General features: G+C 48.5%; 1 protein-coding gene across 9 annotated transcripts in view; it reads right to left on the bottom strand.

Annotated features, from left to right (window-relative positions):
• The window catches only part of KCNMA1 (potassium calcium-activated channel subfamily M alpha 1), a 581,951-nt gene that overhangs the window by 66,957 nt on the left and 502,755 nt on the right, over positions 1-12,239 (bottom strand). For all 9 annotated transcript variants that reach the window (XR_013232722.1, XM_077345959.1, XM_077345953.1 and 6 more), the window contains 3 exons: positions 11,540-11,663; positions 6,163-6,387; positions 329-521 (listed from right to left, as the gene is read on the bottom strand). Coding sequence is in view for 8 of the 9 variants with exons in the window: in XM_077345959.1 (XP_077202074.1) it covers positions 329-521; positions 6,163-6,387; positions 11,540-11,663 (542 nt within the window). In the remaining variant the exon portion in view is untranslated. The remainder of the gene's footprint in view (positions 1-328; positions 522-6,162; positions 6,388-11,539; positions 11,664-12,239) is intronic.

The raw sequence follows: 12,239 nt of genomic DNA, 5'->3' as shown, positions 1-12,239 counted from the left end.
CTTTAACAGCAATGAACCAGCGGGCTGTGGAACGGTGCAGGTTATGCCCTTGCCTCTCTGAGCGCAAAACAAAATATTCTCTGCTTGGTCCTTTCTCACTCCCCCTGCTCAGATCCCCCAAACTGGCTTGTGTGTGTGTGTGTACGGCAGAGAGGTGTTGCGACCGTCCCTTTAAACACCCCTCCCCCCCTACCCATACCAATCAGCAGGTTTAACTGTCAGGCGAGCTGATGTAAGGTCCCTTTGAATTACTGAGTGAGGGATATTCTTCTTGCCAGGTCCTGTCCCCCACAGGCACCATCGAGAAGTATTATAGGGCAGTCCTTACCTTGGGAATTAGCCTGCAAGACCCCGATGCTGTCATCAAACTGCATAGACTTGATGTTGAGTGACGCCAAGATGCATTCCTTGTCCTGCAGTGAGGAATCATCAATATTATTCTGATTGGCTGACAGGATTACGCACATGTCGCAGAGGTTGATGTTGACAGCCCTTAAATCAGCTCGGCTTAATGGTGTACCCTTTGGCAGAGAGAGCGAGAGGGAGAAAGAGAGAGACAGGGAGGGAGGGAGGGAGGGAGAAAGGGGAAAAAAACAAATTAAATACCGAGAAGGAGCTTTGGGAAATTATTTAACAAGTATTCTTTTTATGCTCTGACATTAAGCTGGTCTAACTATGTGCCAGGGAATAGGACGGATGTGCTAATCTAAAGGGTAGCGGGTGCTGACGGCCGCGTTTTCGCGGGAAGTCTCATACTTGGTCAACCGTTTACGAACAAACAAGGAAGAGGGACGAGGGTGCCAGCTTGCAGCATCTCGCCTGCAAACTCGGAGCCGTCTCGATTTCCACGGCCCTTGTTCAGTGAGCTCAGCTATTTGGGGCGTTCGAGACGGGAAGGTTGAGAAATTGAGTCAACTAAGCTCTGGCCAGAAGAATCACCATGGGAGTCAGGGTTGGCTTCGTGAGCCTCAATGCCAGCAAGGGAAAGCCATTTGTCTAAATATCACAAACACGGACTACCCGAAGGGATCTGCAGGGAAGGTTCATCGTTTCCTAGTAATCCCCGCCCCTGCCATGTGATTCAACTAACAGTCAGATATTGAAAAACCTTGGAGAGCGGAAGAGGACACCAAGTCAGTATGGACCACTGCTGTCCTCTGTGTTGCTGAGTAGACAATGCAGGGATGCCCGTGGAGGTGGTGGTGGGGGGGGGGGAGGGGACACCTGCCTAGCCAGCCAGATCAGCTGAATCAGCCCTAGCAATCAATGGAGCAGCCAGATCATCCTCACATTGGCGCACTCGGGGGAAGAGAACGACCATTTCAGATAGGAAGAGTGTAGCATGTTTTGGCCAAGGGGACACGAGAGCTGCACTCCCCTGCTAGAACCTGCAAGCAAGCTCAAGGACAATGCAGCACTTACTTTAAAATGCTGTGATGCTCCCTTGGTTTCTTTTGTTTGTTTTGCTCCTAGCCCTTCAATCCTAAAATACGTTTTGTTGGAAGAAAAGGGGGACCTGAGCACAAGGTGATGGTTAGACCTCACTTGGAGTACTGTGTTCAGTTTGTGGCACCACAACTAAAGAAGGATGCAGACAAACTGGAGCATGCCCAGAGGAGGGCAACAGGTGAGCAGGTGAGGAGTTTGGAGACCAAGATGTATGAGGAAAGGTTGGGGGAGCTTGGTCGGTTTAGCCTGGAGAGGAGACAACTAAAAGGTGATACGATAGCCATCTTCAAATACTTAAGGGGCTGTCCTATAGAAGATGGAGCAGAGTTGTTTTCTGTTGCCCCAGAGACTCTGTCCAGAACCAGTGGATTCCGGAAGAAATACACTTCCGGAAGAAATTCCTAACAGTTAGAGCATTTCCTCAGTGGAACAGGCTTCCTCAGGAGTTCTCCTTCTTTGGAAGTTTTTAAGCAAATTCTAGATAGTCATCTGAAAGAAATGCTGATTTTATGAACTTAGATAGATAGTGAGTGGGTGGGCAGGAAGGGATGTGCCAGTGTTTGTCTCTTGTGGCCCTTCTTTGCATACTCAAGGAATTGCTAATCACCAGTGTGGAATGGGAGGTGAATTTCCTCCAGGACAGGCTGGCCAGGGATTCGGGAGGATATGGGGGGAGGGGCACCATCCTGGTATGAAATTGGGGTCCCTGTGGGTGGACAGCTAGTTGTGAATTTCCTGCATTCTGCAGAGGGTTGGACTAGATGGACTAGAGATCCCTTCCAACTCTATGATTCTACCACTTATATGTTGCAGCCCTTCTGGACAGAAGGCTTCCCTACAGAGAAGTGAATTTTTTTTTTAAAGTTCCGGTCTCCCTGCCATTGTGCTTCCATAGTCCTTGGGCTGGAGCGAAAAGCCTGAAGAATATTATGCAAGGAATCCGGAGCACCTGTGCCAGGCGTCCTTAACCTTTTGAAGCCTGCAAACACCTTTGAAAATCTGCAACAGCATGATGGGGGCATCCTCCAGATGGCTGCTGCAAATATCTGCCACAGCATAACTTCAGTTACGCATGACAGCTCCTTGTGCTGAGGTGACCGCTGCTGCCAAAGCAAGGACTATAACCATCTGCACAGCCAATCATCTCTCGTGGCCAATCAGAAGCCCCACTGAACAAACTTTATAGCCACTTTATAGTGTCAGTGAGCACTTGTGGGCACCTCATTGGGGACCCTTGGTCCAAACAGCACAGCAACTTATGAGAATTCCATTTGGCCACGTAAACACGGTGCAATGTGAAAAGGAGAGCAATCTTTGCAGAGCAGTAGCCCCTCAACTGGAGAACTGGGTTTGATGCCCCAGTCCTCTTCCACCTGCAGCCTGCTGGGTGACCTTGGGCCAGTGATAGTTCTCTCAGTGCTCTCCCCGCCTCACCTCCCTCACAGGATGTCTGCTGTGGGGAGAGGAAGGGAGAGGGGTTTGTAAGCTGCTCTGAGACTCCTTACAGTCGTAAGAAGCGGGGTACAAAAAACAACGCTTCTCTTTCTTCTCGAATGGTGGGGAAGTAAACCAGGAGCTGGGGGGAGATGCTAATGCAGGGGTAGTCAAACTGCGGCCCTCCAGATGTCCATGGACTACAATTCCCATGAGCCCCTGCCAGCATTCGCTGGCAGGGGCTCCTGGGAATTGTAGTCCATGGACATCTGGAGGGCCGCAGTTTGACTACCCCTGTGCTAATGACATCTCCCTGGCATGTGCCCTTGAAGGTGCCAAGGTTCCACTTCATGTTGCATATGTTTAGCGCTACAAACACGAATATGTACACAGCCAGCCAGCCCCAAGAGGAGATGTTGGAATTTGAGTCATCTGATCCTAAGCAGAGGACATTCCTTTTACATCCCCTGACTTAGAAGAGGATAAGTCTACTTAGGGTTCCTTCGTGAGTGGCTCAGGGCCAAACTGAAGTGACCTGGTAGATGTGCAGAAGTAGGGTTGGGCGCTTCGGAGCGCCTTGGCCGCTTCGGCAATCGTGGAAGTGCCTGAGGTGAGCCGAAGCGCCCAACCCCGTGCAGAAGGCACTCTCACCTGTGGCCTGGTGATGCACCAAAAGGGCTGTCTCTTTCTCCATGCCCTGTGCCTGCACATCAGCATGGTTTCCCCCTGGGCACACACAGCCTGCATGAGCTGGCCTAAGTGCCCCAAATAATAAACCTGGAAAACGGAGCCTGCCTGGGCCACGTGGAACTGATTGTGAATGACCGCCTTATGCGTGGCCAGAACCTTGAGGAAACAGGGTGTCAAAGCCAGGGACATGGGCAGCAATTCCGCTATGTTATTTTAAAATTTGGGGACAAAAGGTGCCGCGTAAAAAGCTGCAGCTTTCTTTCACATTCCAGGTGGGTTTTTTTTTTAAAGAGCTGTTGATTTTCATGAAGGAAAAAGCAAAATGGTACAACCCCCCCCCCCCACACACACACACACACACAAATGCACAGCATCTCATGTGGAAATCACTGCCATTCTCTTTGCTGCACTGCGCCTTGTTCACTGAACATGAACAGCACTGCAACCGAAATCTGCACTCCGGTTAGCAGTCAGGCATAAATGGCAACCACACCGATTGAAGGATTGGGGCTCTTTGCATTTGGGGGCTCGCCGCATTAGAAGAAACTCCGCTCGTCCAACCGCCTGAATCGCCTTAAAAAGATAAAATGCCACTGTCAGGCTGTTAAATAAAGCAAAGCCAGCAGGCCGGCATTTCGAAGGCCCTTTACGGATACAGACAGATGAGGTAGATAGACAAATAATACAAAATGCTTTCAAAGGGTTCAGAGGCATAAATAATGCCATAAGTAAAGTCTGTCATTCTTGTCAGGAAAAATCATAACATCAAAATTGGCGGCACGCAGGGCGTCTTGAGTCGGCGCTCAATAGATAACGGGCTAATATATTTGATAGCCGCTGAAATTCATCCCTGATGAGGGACCAGGCGGGCCGGCAAATTCCTCCTAATAAGGTCTCCCTGGGCTGAGCTCTCACAGATGCAGCAGGCGGGGAAAAGGCCAAGTCCTCGGGCCGAGAACTGGAGAAAAGTTAAAAGGAAGAACAAAAGTCCAAGATCAAAGCCATGGTGTCGCCACCCAGCTGATCGTTTCGGAAGGGAGCCGGGCTGGTCTGCAGGAGATGGATTTGAGCCAGGAGGCCCTCTGAGACCTTCGGGGGAGGAGATTCCAAGAATCAAAGCTGTCCTTGTCAGATATCTGACAAACCTTAAGCTCCAAACATCTTGCGAGTCCCTATTTTGCTCCTGGACGCAAATCTCACTGTCCTGCTGGAGAGCTACACAGCTCCCCTCTGAAGCCAACCAGAGGTGTTTTCTGGCTACGCCCGCCAAGAGCTTTCCATAAAAAGCCTGACATGAGGAAGTCGATTTTGCCCAAAGTACCCACTAGTTTAAGCACATCAGCCTTCCCTGTCAGTTAGTTTCAGAGGGTAGCTGTGTATAGATGGCAGGAGAAGAACTGATTTTTCATATCCCACTTTTCACTACCTGAAGGAGCCCCCAAATCAGCTTACAATCACCTTCCCTTCCTCTCCCCACAACAGATACCCAGATCTTTTCTGCACCAGGAATTTGCCCTGACTCACCGCTTGTTCGGTGATGGGGCAAATTCCCGGTTCTGCTTGATATTGACGGCCCAACTCAGACCCTAAGCTGCTCCTGGGCAAGGGAATGTGGATATATCCGCATTCCGTTTTTTGCCCCTAGGTGGCAACAGGGTCTATGTCGGGCCTGGGCCATCTGGAAGGGAAGAATCATGCCATCCTGGCCAAGCTCCTTTTCACCCATGGCTGCAAGTATGGTGTTATGGAAGGGACAAAATGCCCTAGGTGGCTCCGCTGCACAGTCTGACACAGCTGCTCAGGGCATTTTTATATTTTTTTAAGAATGCAGCATGGCATTGGCATGTAATACCACATTCTCTCTGCAGTACAACAGAACTCGCCATCCCAGCTCCAAAGTGGGAGCACAAATCCAGGGCAAATAAGCTGCACCGGGCTAACTCATTGGCAGCAACTGAACAGATATTTATCCTCAATGGACTAGATGACCTCTATTGAGCCTTCCAACTCCATGAATCATAGTTGGAAGGGACCTCCAGGGTCATCTAGCTCAACCACCTGCAGAATACAGGAAATACACAACTACCTGAGCACCCACAGTTACCTCAATTCCATGCCCAGATGATCCCCCCCCCCCAAAAAAGCCAGAATACCTGGCCAGTAGCCTGGAGAAAATTCACCTCCCAACCCCAAGTCTGGCATGACTTGTTCTTGAGAAAGCCATGCTGACTCTTAGTAATCACAGCCATCTGCTCTAGCTGCTCAAGGACCGACCGTTTGATGATTTGTTAGACATTTTTGCCAGCTATAGATGTCAAGCTCATGGGTCAGGAATTAACCAGATCCTCCTTTTCCCCATTCTTGAAGATGGGGACAGTATTTGCCCACCTCCAATCTTCCGGCACTTCACCTGATTTCCAAGAACCGGTTCTATGGTTCTACGAGTTGACTCTTAAAAACTCCTAACCTGAGTACCTTGTTGGTCTCCAAGATGCTCCCAGATTCAACTCCAGCTGCTCGATCCCACTGGTGTCTTTATAAAAGGGGATGGGGAAGAAAAGCACAAAAAATGCAGCTTTGGGGACTTACAGGCAAGATGGAGACCTTGGGGAAATTATGCAGCGTCTCCCATTCTCTCCTCAGATATTCGAGCGAGCCCACAAACACAATGTGCTTGAGCTCGTGGTAGTGGAAGTTGCTGGCTCGCAGCGGCATCACGAAGTTGCGCAACCCGATCAGCGCCGATGTCACATCCCCAAATATGCAAACAACCACGTGTCCGCTTAACACCGTCATGGCTGCTTCACTTCGGGTCTGGTAAAGCAAAACAAATTGGGAGGGGAGGACAACACAGGGGGGATCAGAGAGAATTTTCTTTTTCTTTACGACATGAATGCCGATGCCACCAAAACCTAGAGTCCGTTCCATGTTGACAGACGTCACTGGAATACCCAGGAGAAGAAACAGCACATGCTATGTGCACAATGTGGTCCTGTAGTCCAAGTTTAGTGGAGCACATTGTGTTCATCAGACAGATGGGAATGACCTTTCCAAGGATCGCTAGACACATAGATCCCTCAAAGGACTGGCCGTACAACAGAAATATCTGTACCCGCCCTAATAAGATGGTTATCAGTTCAATGGAATCCCATTGATTTTGATGGTGGCATGTTACATGGAGCCCTGTTGCTTCAGTGGACACCTACCTCCTGATCCCTTTAGCCATGTCTAAAGGAGTATGGAAGTGAGAACAGAAGGAAGAAGGCCAGTAAGTACCCAAATCGCCCTGCCTAAAGCTGGGCCATTGCAAGAAACCAGCTAGAACGATGGTATTACAGACACACGTGGTGTAGCTGTTTATTTTATGCAAGGGTCAGGGTTACTACAGCACACCCACCGATGTTAGCATCATTTCTCTGACATCAACTACAGTACAAACAGCAGATGCAGCCCTAACGGCACATGAAACCACTGTACATTGGAGCAACCTTAAACAGAGACACTGCTTTCTAACTGCTTTGACTTGAATGGACAGAAGGATACAGCTTGTGAAACAAGAGATGTTTCCATGAAAAGAACAGACGCTCCAGCATAGTGTAAATTGTACCTTTTGAAATAAAAAGTAGAGTGCAACTCTGTTCAGGATAGCACTGCAAGTGGATGACTTGTTTGGATCATGCTCTCCCCAGATTTGGGGGAGGGGAATTCTTGGTCTGACTATGCACTCAGCTTCCTCACAATAACACTGTCCTCTTCTAAGACCAACATTTGTTTGTTTGTTTGTTTAGTTATTTGGATTTTACCACCCATTCTTTACGACATCAAAGCCCAGTCATGCATTTCTCACTGAAGACAGCAGACATGAGCTCTGGAAGGAAATGGAGGGTGGCCAACACCCTTCTTAGTCCCTGCCTAGTGTTTTTAGAAGGTGGTCAAGGTCAGGTGGGGCGTTTGCCCATCAAGGCCTCTGATTGGCCTCTGGAGATTTGATCAGCTGTACAGGTTTTTCTTTTTAATGTTGTTTGGCAACAGCTTGACATCTACAAGATGAGGATAGTCACAATGTGATTTCAGGGAAGTTGTGGCAGCCATTTTGCAGTTGGCCCCACCTCCTCCAGCAGCCATTTTGTGCCGGCACCCACCACCCAGTATCAAAATTGCAAAGGTCTTTACAGGCAGCCCCAGTTTAAGGTTTCAGGGTCTGTAGCAACCAGAATCAGTTTAGCGATCTGCGGGACCTTAGCAGAGCACACTTGGCCCTGTTGTTATGATTATTTATTAAATTTCTATACAGCCCTCCCAGAACCGGCTCAGGGTGGTGTACATCATACAGCTACAAATAGTTAAAATGAGATAACATAATAAAACATTAAACCAGTTTAAAACGTATCAGCAGCATCTACAACCAGTGGCAACATCATTTATTGTCATTCAACCCAGCCACTGGTCACGATCATAAGATCATCCAGTTTAAGATGTAACAATTGGGGTCTTTTTTTAACTTGTGCTCTAACAACAGGGCACCCTTCCCAGGGGTAGTTGGAGCTTTGGAAGCAACCGACAGCTTCTTTCCCACATTACTGCAGACCACAACCTGCAGAAGTCTGAAGACCCCCTAAGAATCACAGTGTGAAGACCCCCTAACTGTGGAGCCCCTGGAACTGTGGAGCCCTTGCTACAAATGCTACTAGGATCAATGGCCTCTGCTTATGGGCTCCAAAAGGTTGGGGGATCCCTGGGAATATAATTTAGCCCAGGGACAGATCAAATTAGCCTTGGGGTGAGAGGCGGAAGGTGAAATTGTTCCAACCAATATTACCGAAGTTGTGAATACCCCCTGCTTTTTTGGGCCAAGTCAAAAATATCGCTTTGTTCAGAGCCGCTCTTAGCAACAGGGAAGCTGACTCCCGGCAACTGAGTTGATCCGACAGCTCCCACGGGGTGTTTACATTGTCCACCTTGCCCCCTACCCACATTTTCCATGCAAATACAGGAAATTAATGTTAAGTCACAATCAGACAAGGAGGGCGCTCCCAATGTCATTTTTTTTTAAACATGCAAACTTTTAGCAGCGGAGCATTAAGGTCATTAGTGTCGTATCTGTTTGAGATATATTTAAAATATCCTAGTTGACATCTGTCGCCCTCAGTTATTAAGCAATGCATGGGAGAGTTGTCTCCAGCGGTCTAGTGCAAACGGCGGGATGCGTATCAATTTAAGCACTTTGGAATCAAACTCGTAACAATTTACTCAGCGGAATTGACTGGCGCATCGATTCCTTAAATGCCGATATTGCAATTGCAGACAATGCCATGGTTATTATACCCACTCCCCGAGGGATGCGAGGAATGAGGTTTTGTCTCCTGATTGTGAGAGTAAACCAGAGCTGTCACCATTACTGGCCACACCATTTGTGGGCTACAGTGGAATTTTGAGAGAGCGGACGCTGGGGAAACATCATCCACTGCAGCCACCCCACCAGGGAGCTCATTCCGCATCACTTCCGTTTTGTCTCGGAGTTGAAGAGCTGGTTCCTTGCTACTCTTTGAGTCGAGAACATGAGCATAAATGACACCACCTTCCACTGAACTTAACCAAGTAAGAGAGGCCTTCCCATTATAGTTAATTAGTGGAGTTAGTTAGATGGTCGACCCGCACTTAAAGCATAAAAGGAACACGGAAAGAGCCCAAAACAAAGATGTGAAGATCAAAGGCAGCCTCATGCTACAGCTGACGGGTTTGAAATGGGAACTCCAAGTTTTGAGGCTGCAGTTGGAAATGGAAGGGGCAGAACTCCATTGCAGGGATGCCATTTTTGACGGCAGGACTGTGTCTCGTGTATCTAGGTCTTCCTTGAAAATGCCTCAAAGGGAAGGCAGTTATGGCCGGGGAAAATGGATGAATGCTGATGGTTGCGACCTGCAAGGGTCGTTTTTCCTCCTGCATTGCAAGTTTGTTCTAAAACACCAACTGACGGGCGTAAAACTAAACGTTGTCCCCACCCCACCCCCATTTAGATATTTCTACCTTGCTTCTTCCCCTGAAGCATTGTTCTCCTCTCCTCCGATTCTTCCTTACAGCAACCCAGTCAGGTAGATGAATCTAGCGAGCTTCCCTGACATCCTAGCATGTCCAGCAGGAGCACTAGGTTGTCAGAGGTGAGGCCACACTGAGGCAACAGAAACCACTGGTCTCAGGGGGAACCCGCTGACCCCCAGAAGGCTGTCTTTCCGGGGCCCAAGTGGAAACTGTGGCTCTCTCTGCACTCCTGGGGCAATGGGCACTTGGGCAGCCATGGTTTCAAGATGTTTAGGGTTCCAATCTCATGACATTTGAGAACTGCTTCTCAGTGCTGTAAATGCACAAACTGCCTTTAATACTCAAAGCAGAGCCCAGCAGAAAAAGGCCTAAACGGCCACCTGTGGAGGTTCCCAACTGCAAAGATTAACCAGCTCGCTCATAAATCAGGTTTAAAATGTTGCTTTTAAAAATTGGACTTGATTATTAAACTGTAAGGTCTGCTCAGTCGTGTTGACGGCACCGTTATGGATGATCTCTTGTGGAAGATGAATGGAAAGGATCACACGTTTCCCGTACCGGGTTATAGATTCTCTGCAGGATGGATGGCTTGTTTGTAGGTGTTCGATCAAGAAAATTAATGTCTTCCTGTTCAAATTATCATTTATACTGTAGAGTTTTACTGTATTATGTTAACTTGATGATTAAGGGAACTTCAGAACCCTGGACCAATCTGCACATCTGCAGTTATTTATTTATTACTTGAATTTCTATACCGCCGTTCCCATTCGGGCGCATGGCGGTTTACACAATAAAAGAATAAAATGCAATAAACCCATTAAATACCCCAATTACATTGTTAAAATTATTAAGACTCAAAGATGGCGGCAAAACTAATAAATCAGTTTATGCCCTTGACCAGCCAGGCCAAAGTCCTGCTATCCTAGGCTGAACCTGCGCAAGAAGGTGAGGGATAAGCTCCAAGAAGGTGAGGGATAAGACAATCTAGCCTGAGAGTCCCCAACTAGGATTGGGTGCTTTGGCATGCTTCAGCCACTTCGGTGATCGCAGAAGCCCAAGTCAACCAGCACCACAGCACAGAGGGGAGAAGCGGCTGCCTCGGTCTTCCATGATCACCAAAGCGCCCAACCCTATCCCCAACTTTTTGAGTTTGCAGATAGCCTTGGATTTCTGCCACAAGGTGGGGAGGTGCAGGCACAAAATGGCGACAGCGGGAGGTGGATCCAGCCCCAAAATAGCTGAACAATTGACCTTCAGGGACATCGTGAAGATCCTTGTGGGGTAGTAGCAGCAGCAGCTGCCAAAGCAGTGTTTTAAGAAATTAGCACAGTCAACCAAATCTCCAATGGCCAGTCAGAAGCACTGCTGAGCACAAGCTCCCATCAGGCCCTGCTTTCTAAAACACTTGGCAAGTGTGGGGACAGATGCTGACCGGCACCATGCTGGGATCCCCTGGCTTGCTCCACTGAAGACACAGTAGTGAGAAAGGCGTGTCTCTAGGATTTAGAATTGCACCATTGCCCAGCAGTTTCACGTGAAGCAAGGACTACTTGTGCTGTGAGAGGGAGTGGCACCATGCCATGCACGGGCACCCTATTGGGCACCCCTGGCCTAAGCCATGGTAAATGAGGACTTGGTGAACAATGAGAGGTAGAACTTGGTCCCAAATGGACAAGGCCGTCGTTCCTACTCCAAGGAATTGGTGGCCTTTCCAAAACGGTCTGGCACGCCACCATTTGCTCCTTAGTCCATGCGTTACTCACCCTTGGACTGTTAATCAGTTCACTTGGCTATAAGCAAGATAACCAACCAGTGGTTAACAACAAACTAAACACAGGTGGTTGGAGCCCATGTATCTGCCAGGAAAGAATATTTGCCCTGGGGGGAAGAGATTTGAGTCAACAAGGTGTTCCTTTCAGATACCCACCAGAATAACCTTTTCAATATCCTTGGCTATACACCAGTGAAACATGCCCGTGGAGTCATACTTTTTCACACTGCAGTCCATGTTGTCCACTTGTTCATTGCCAGGTATTAACAAGGGGTCATGTCTGGAGAAGGAAGCACAACAAGGTTAATACGGGAGGGAGTCGCAGCAGACAGCGTGCAGGGAGCAGCAGGGCAGGGGGCACGGGACACCCCCCACTTTACAGCCACTCATAAAACCAACACAGACGTGTGTTTTTTAAGCACAGGGAACTGAAGGGTGGAGAAAGAAGCTGGACATTACCTTTCACCCTTAATCTCTCCGGCTAAACTCACAGTTCCGACCCCTTAAGGCTCGTGGAGATTTCCCTTCTCCTCCCATCCTCAAAAGAAGAATTTCAGGAGGCTCCCTTAGCCCGGCGACAGAGGGGGAGCGAGAGGGGCAGAGCCCCCATGCTGACTGCCTCGCAAGGAGATGGGAAGCCCATCTCTGGCTTTCTCAGCAGACCACATCTGACGCGACGCCCTTCGCATTAAAAGCTTTAACAGGCAGCATTTTAAATATTTCAGCAATTTGCCCAATCGCATTTTGCATTCCAAAACTGAAGGCCTTTAAAGATTCAGCAGTGTGTCACTTTACAGCAAGCTGACTAACAAATGCCCACATCAGGAATACATGATTTTAATATTAAGCAACAGTG

This window comes from Paroedura picta, chromosome 7 (genome assembly GCF_049243985.1).
Source record: "Paroedura picta isolate Pp20150507F chromosome 7, Ppicta_v3.0, whole genome shotgun sequence".
NCBI classification, from domain to species: Eukaryota; Metazoa; Chordata; class Lepidosauria; order Squamata; family Gekkonidae; genus Paroedura; species Paroedura picta.
This window is presented reverse-complemented; position numbering and strand designations above follow the sequence as displayed.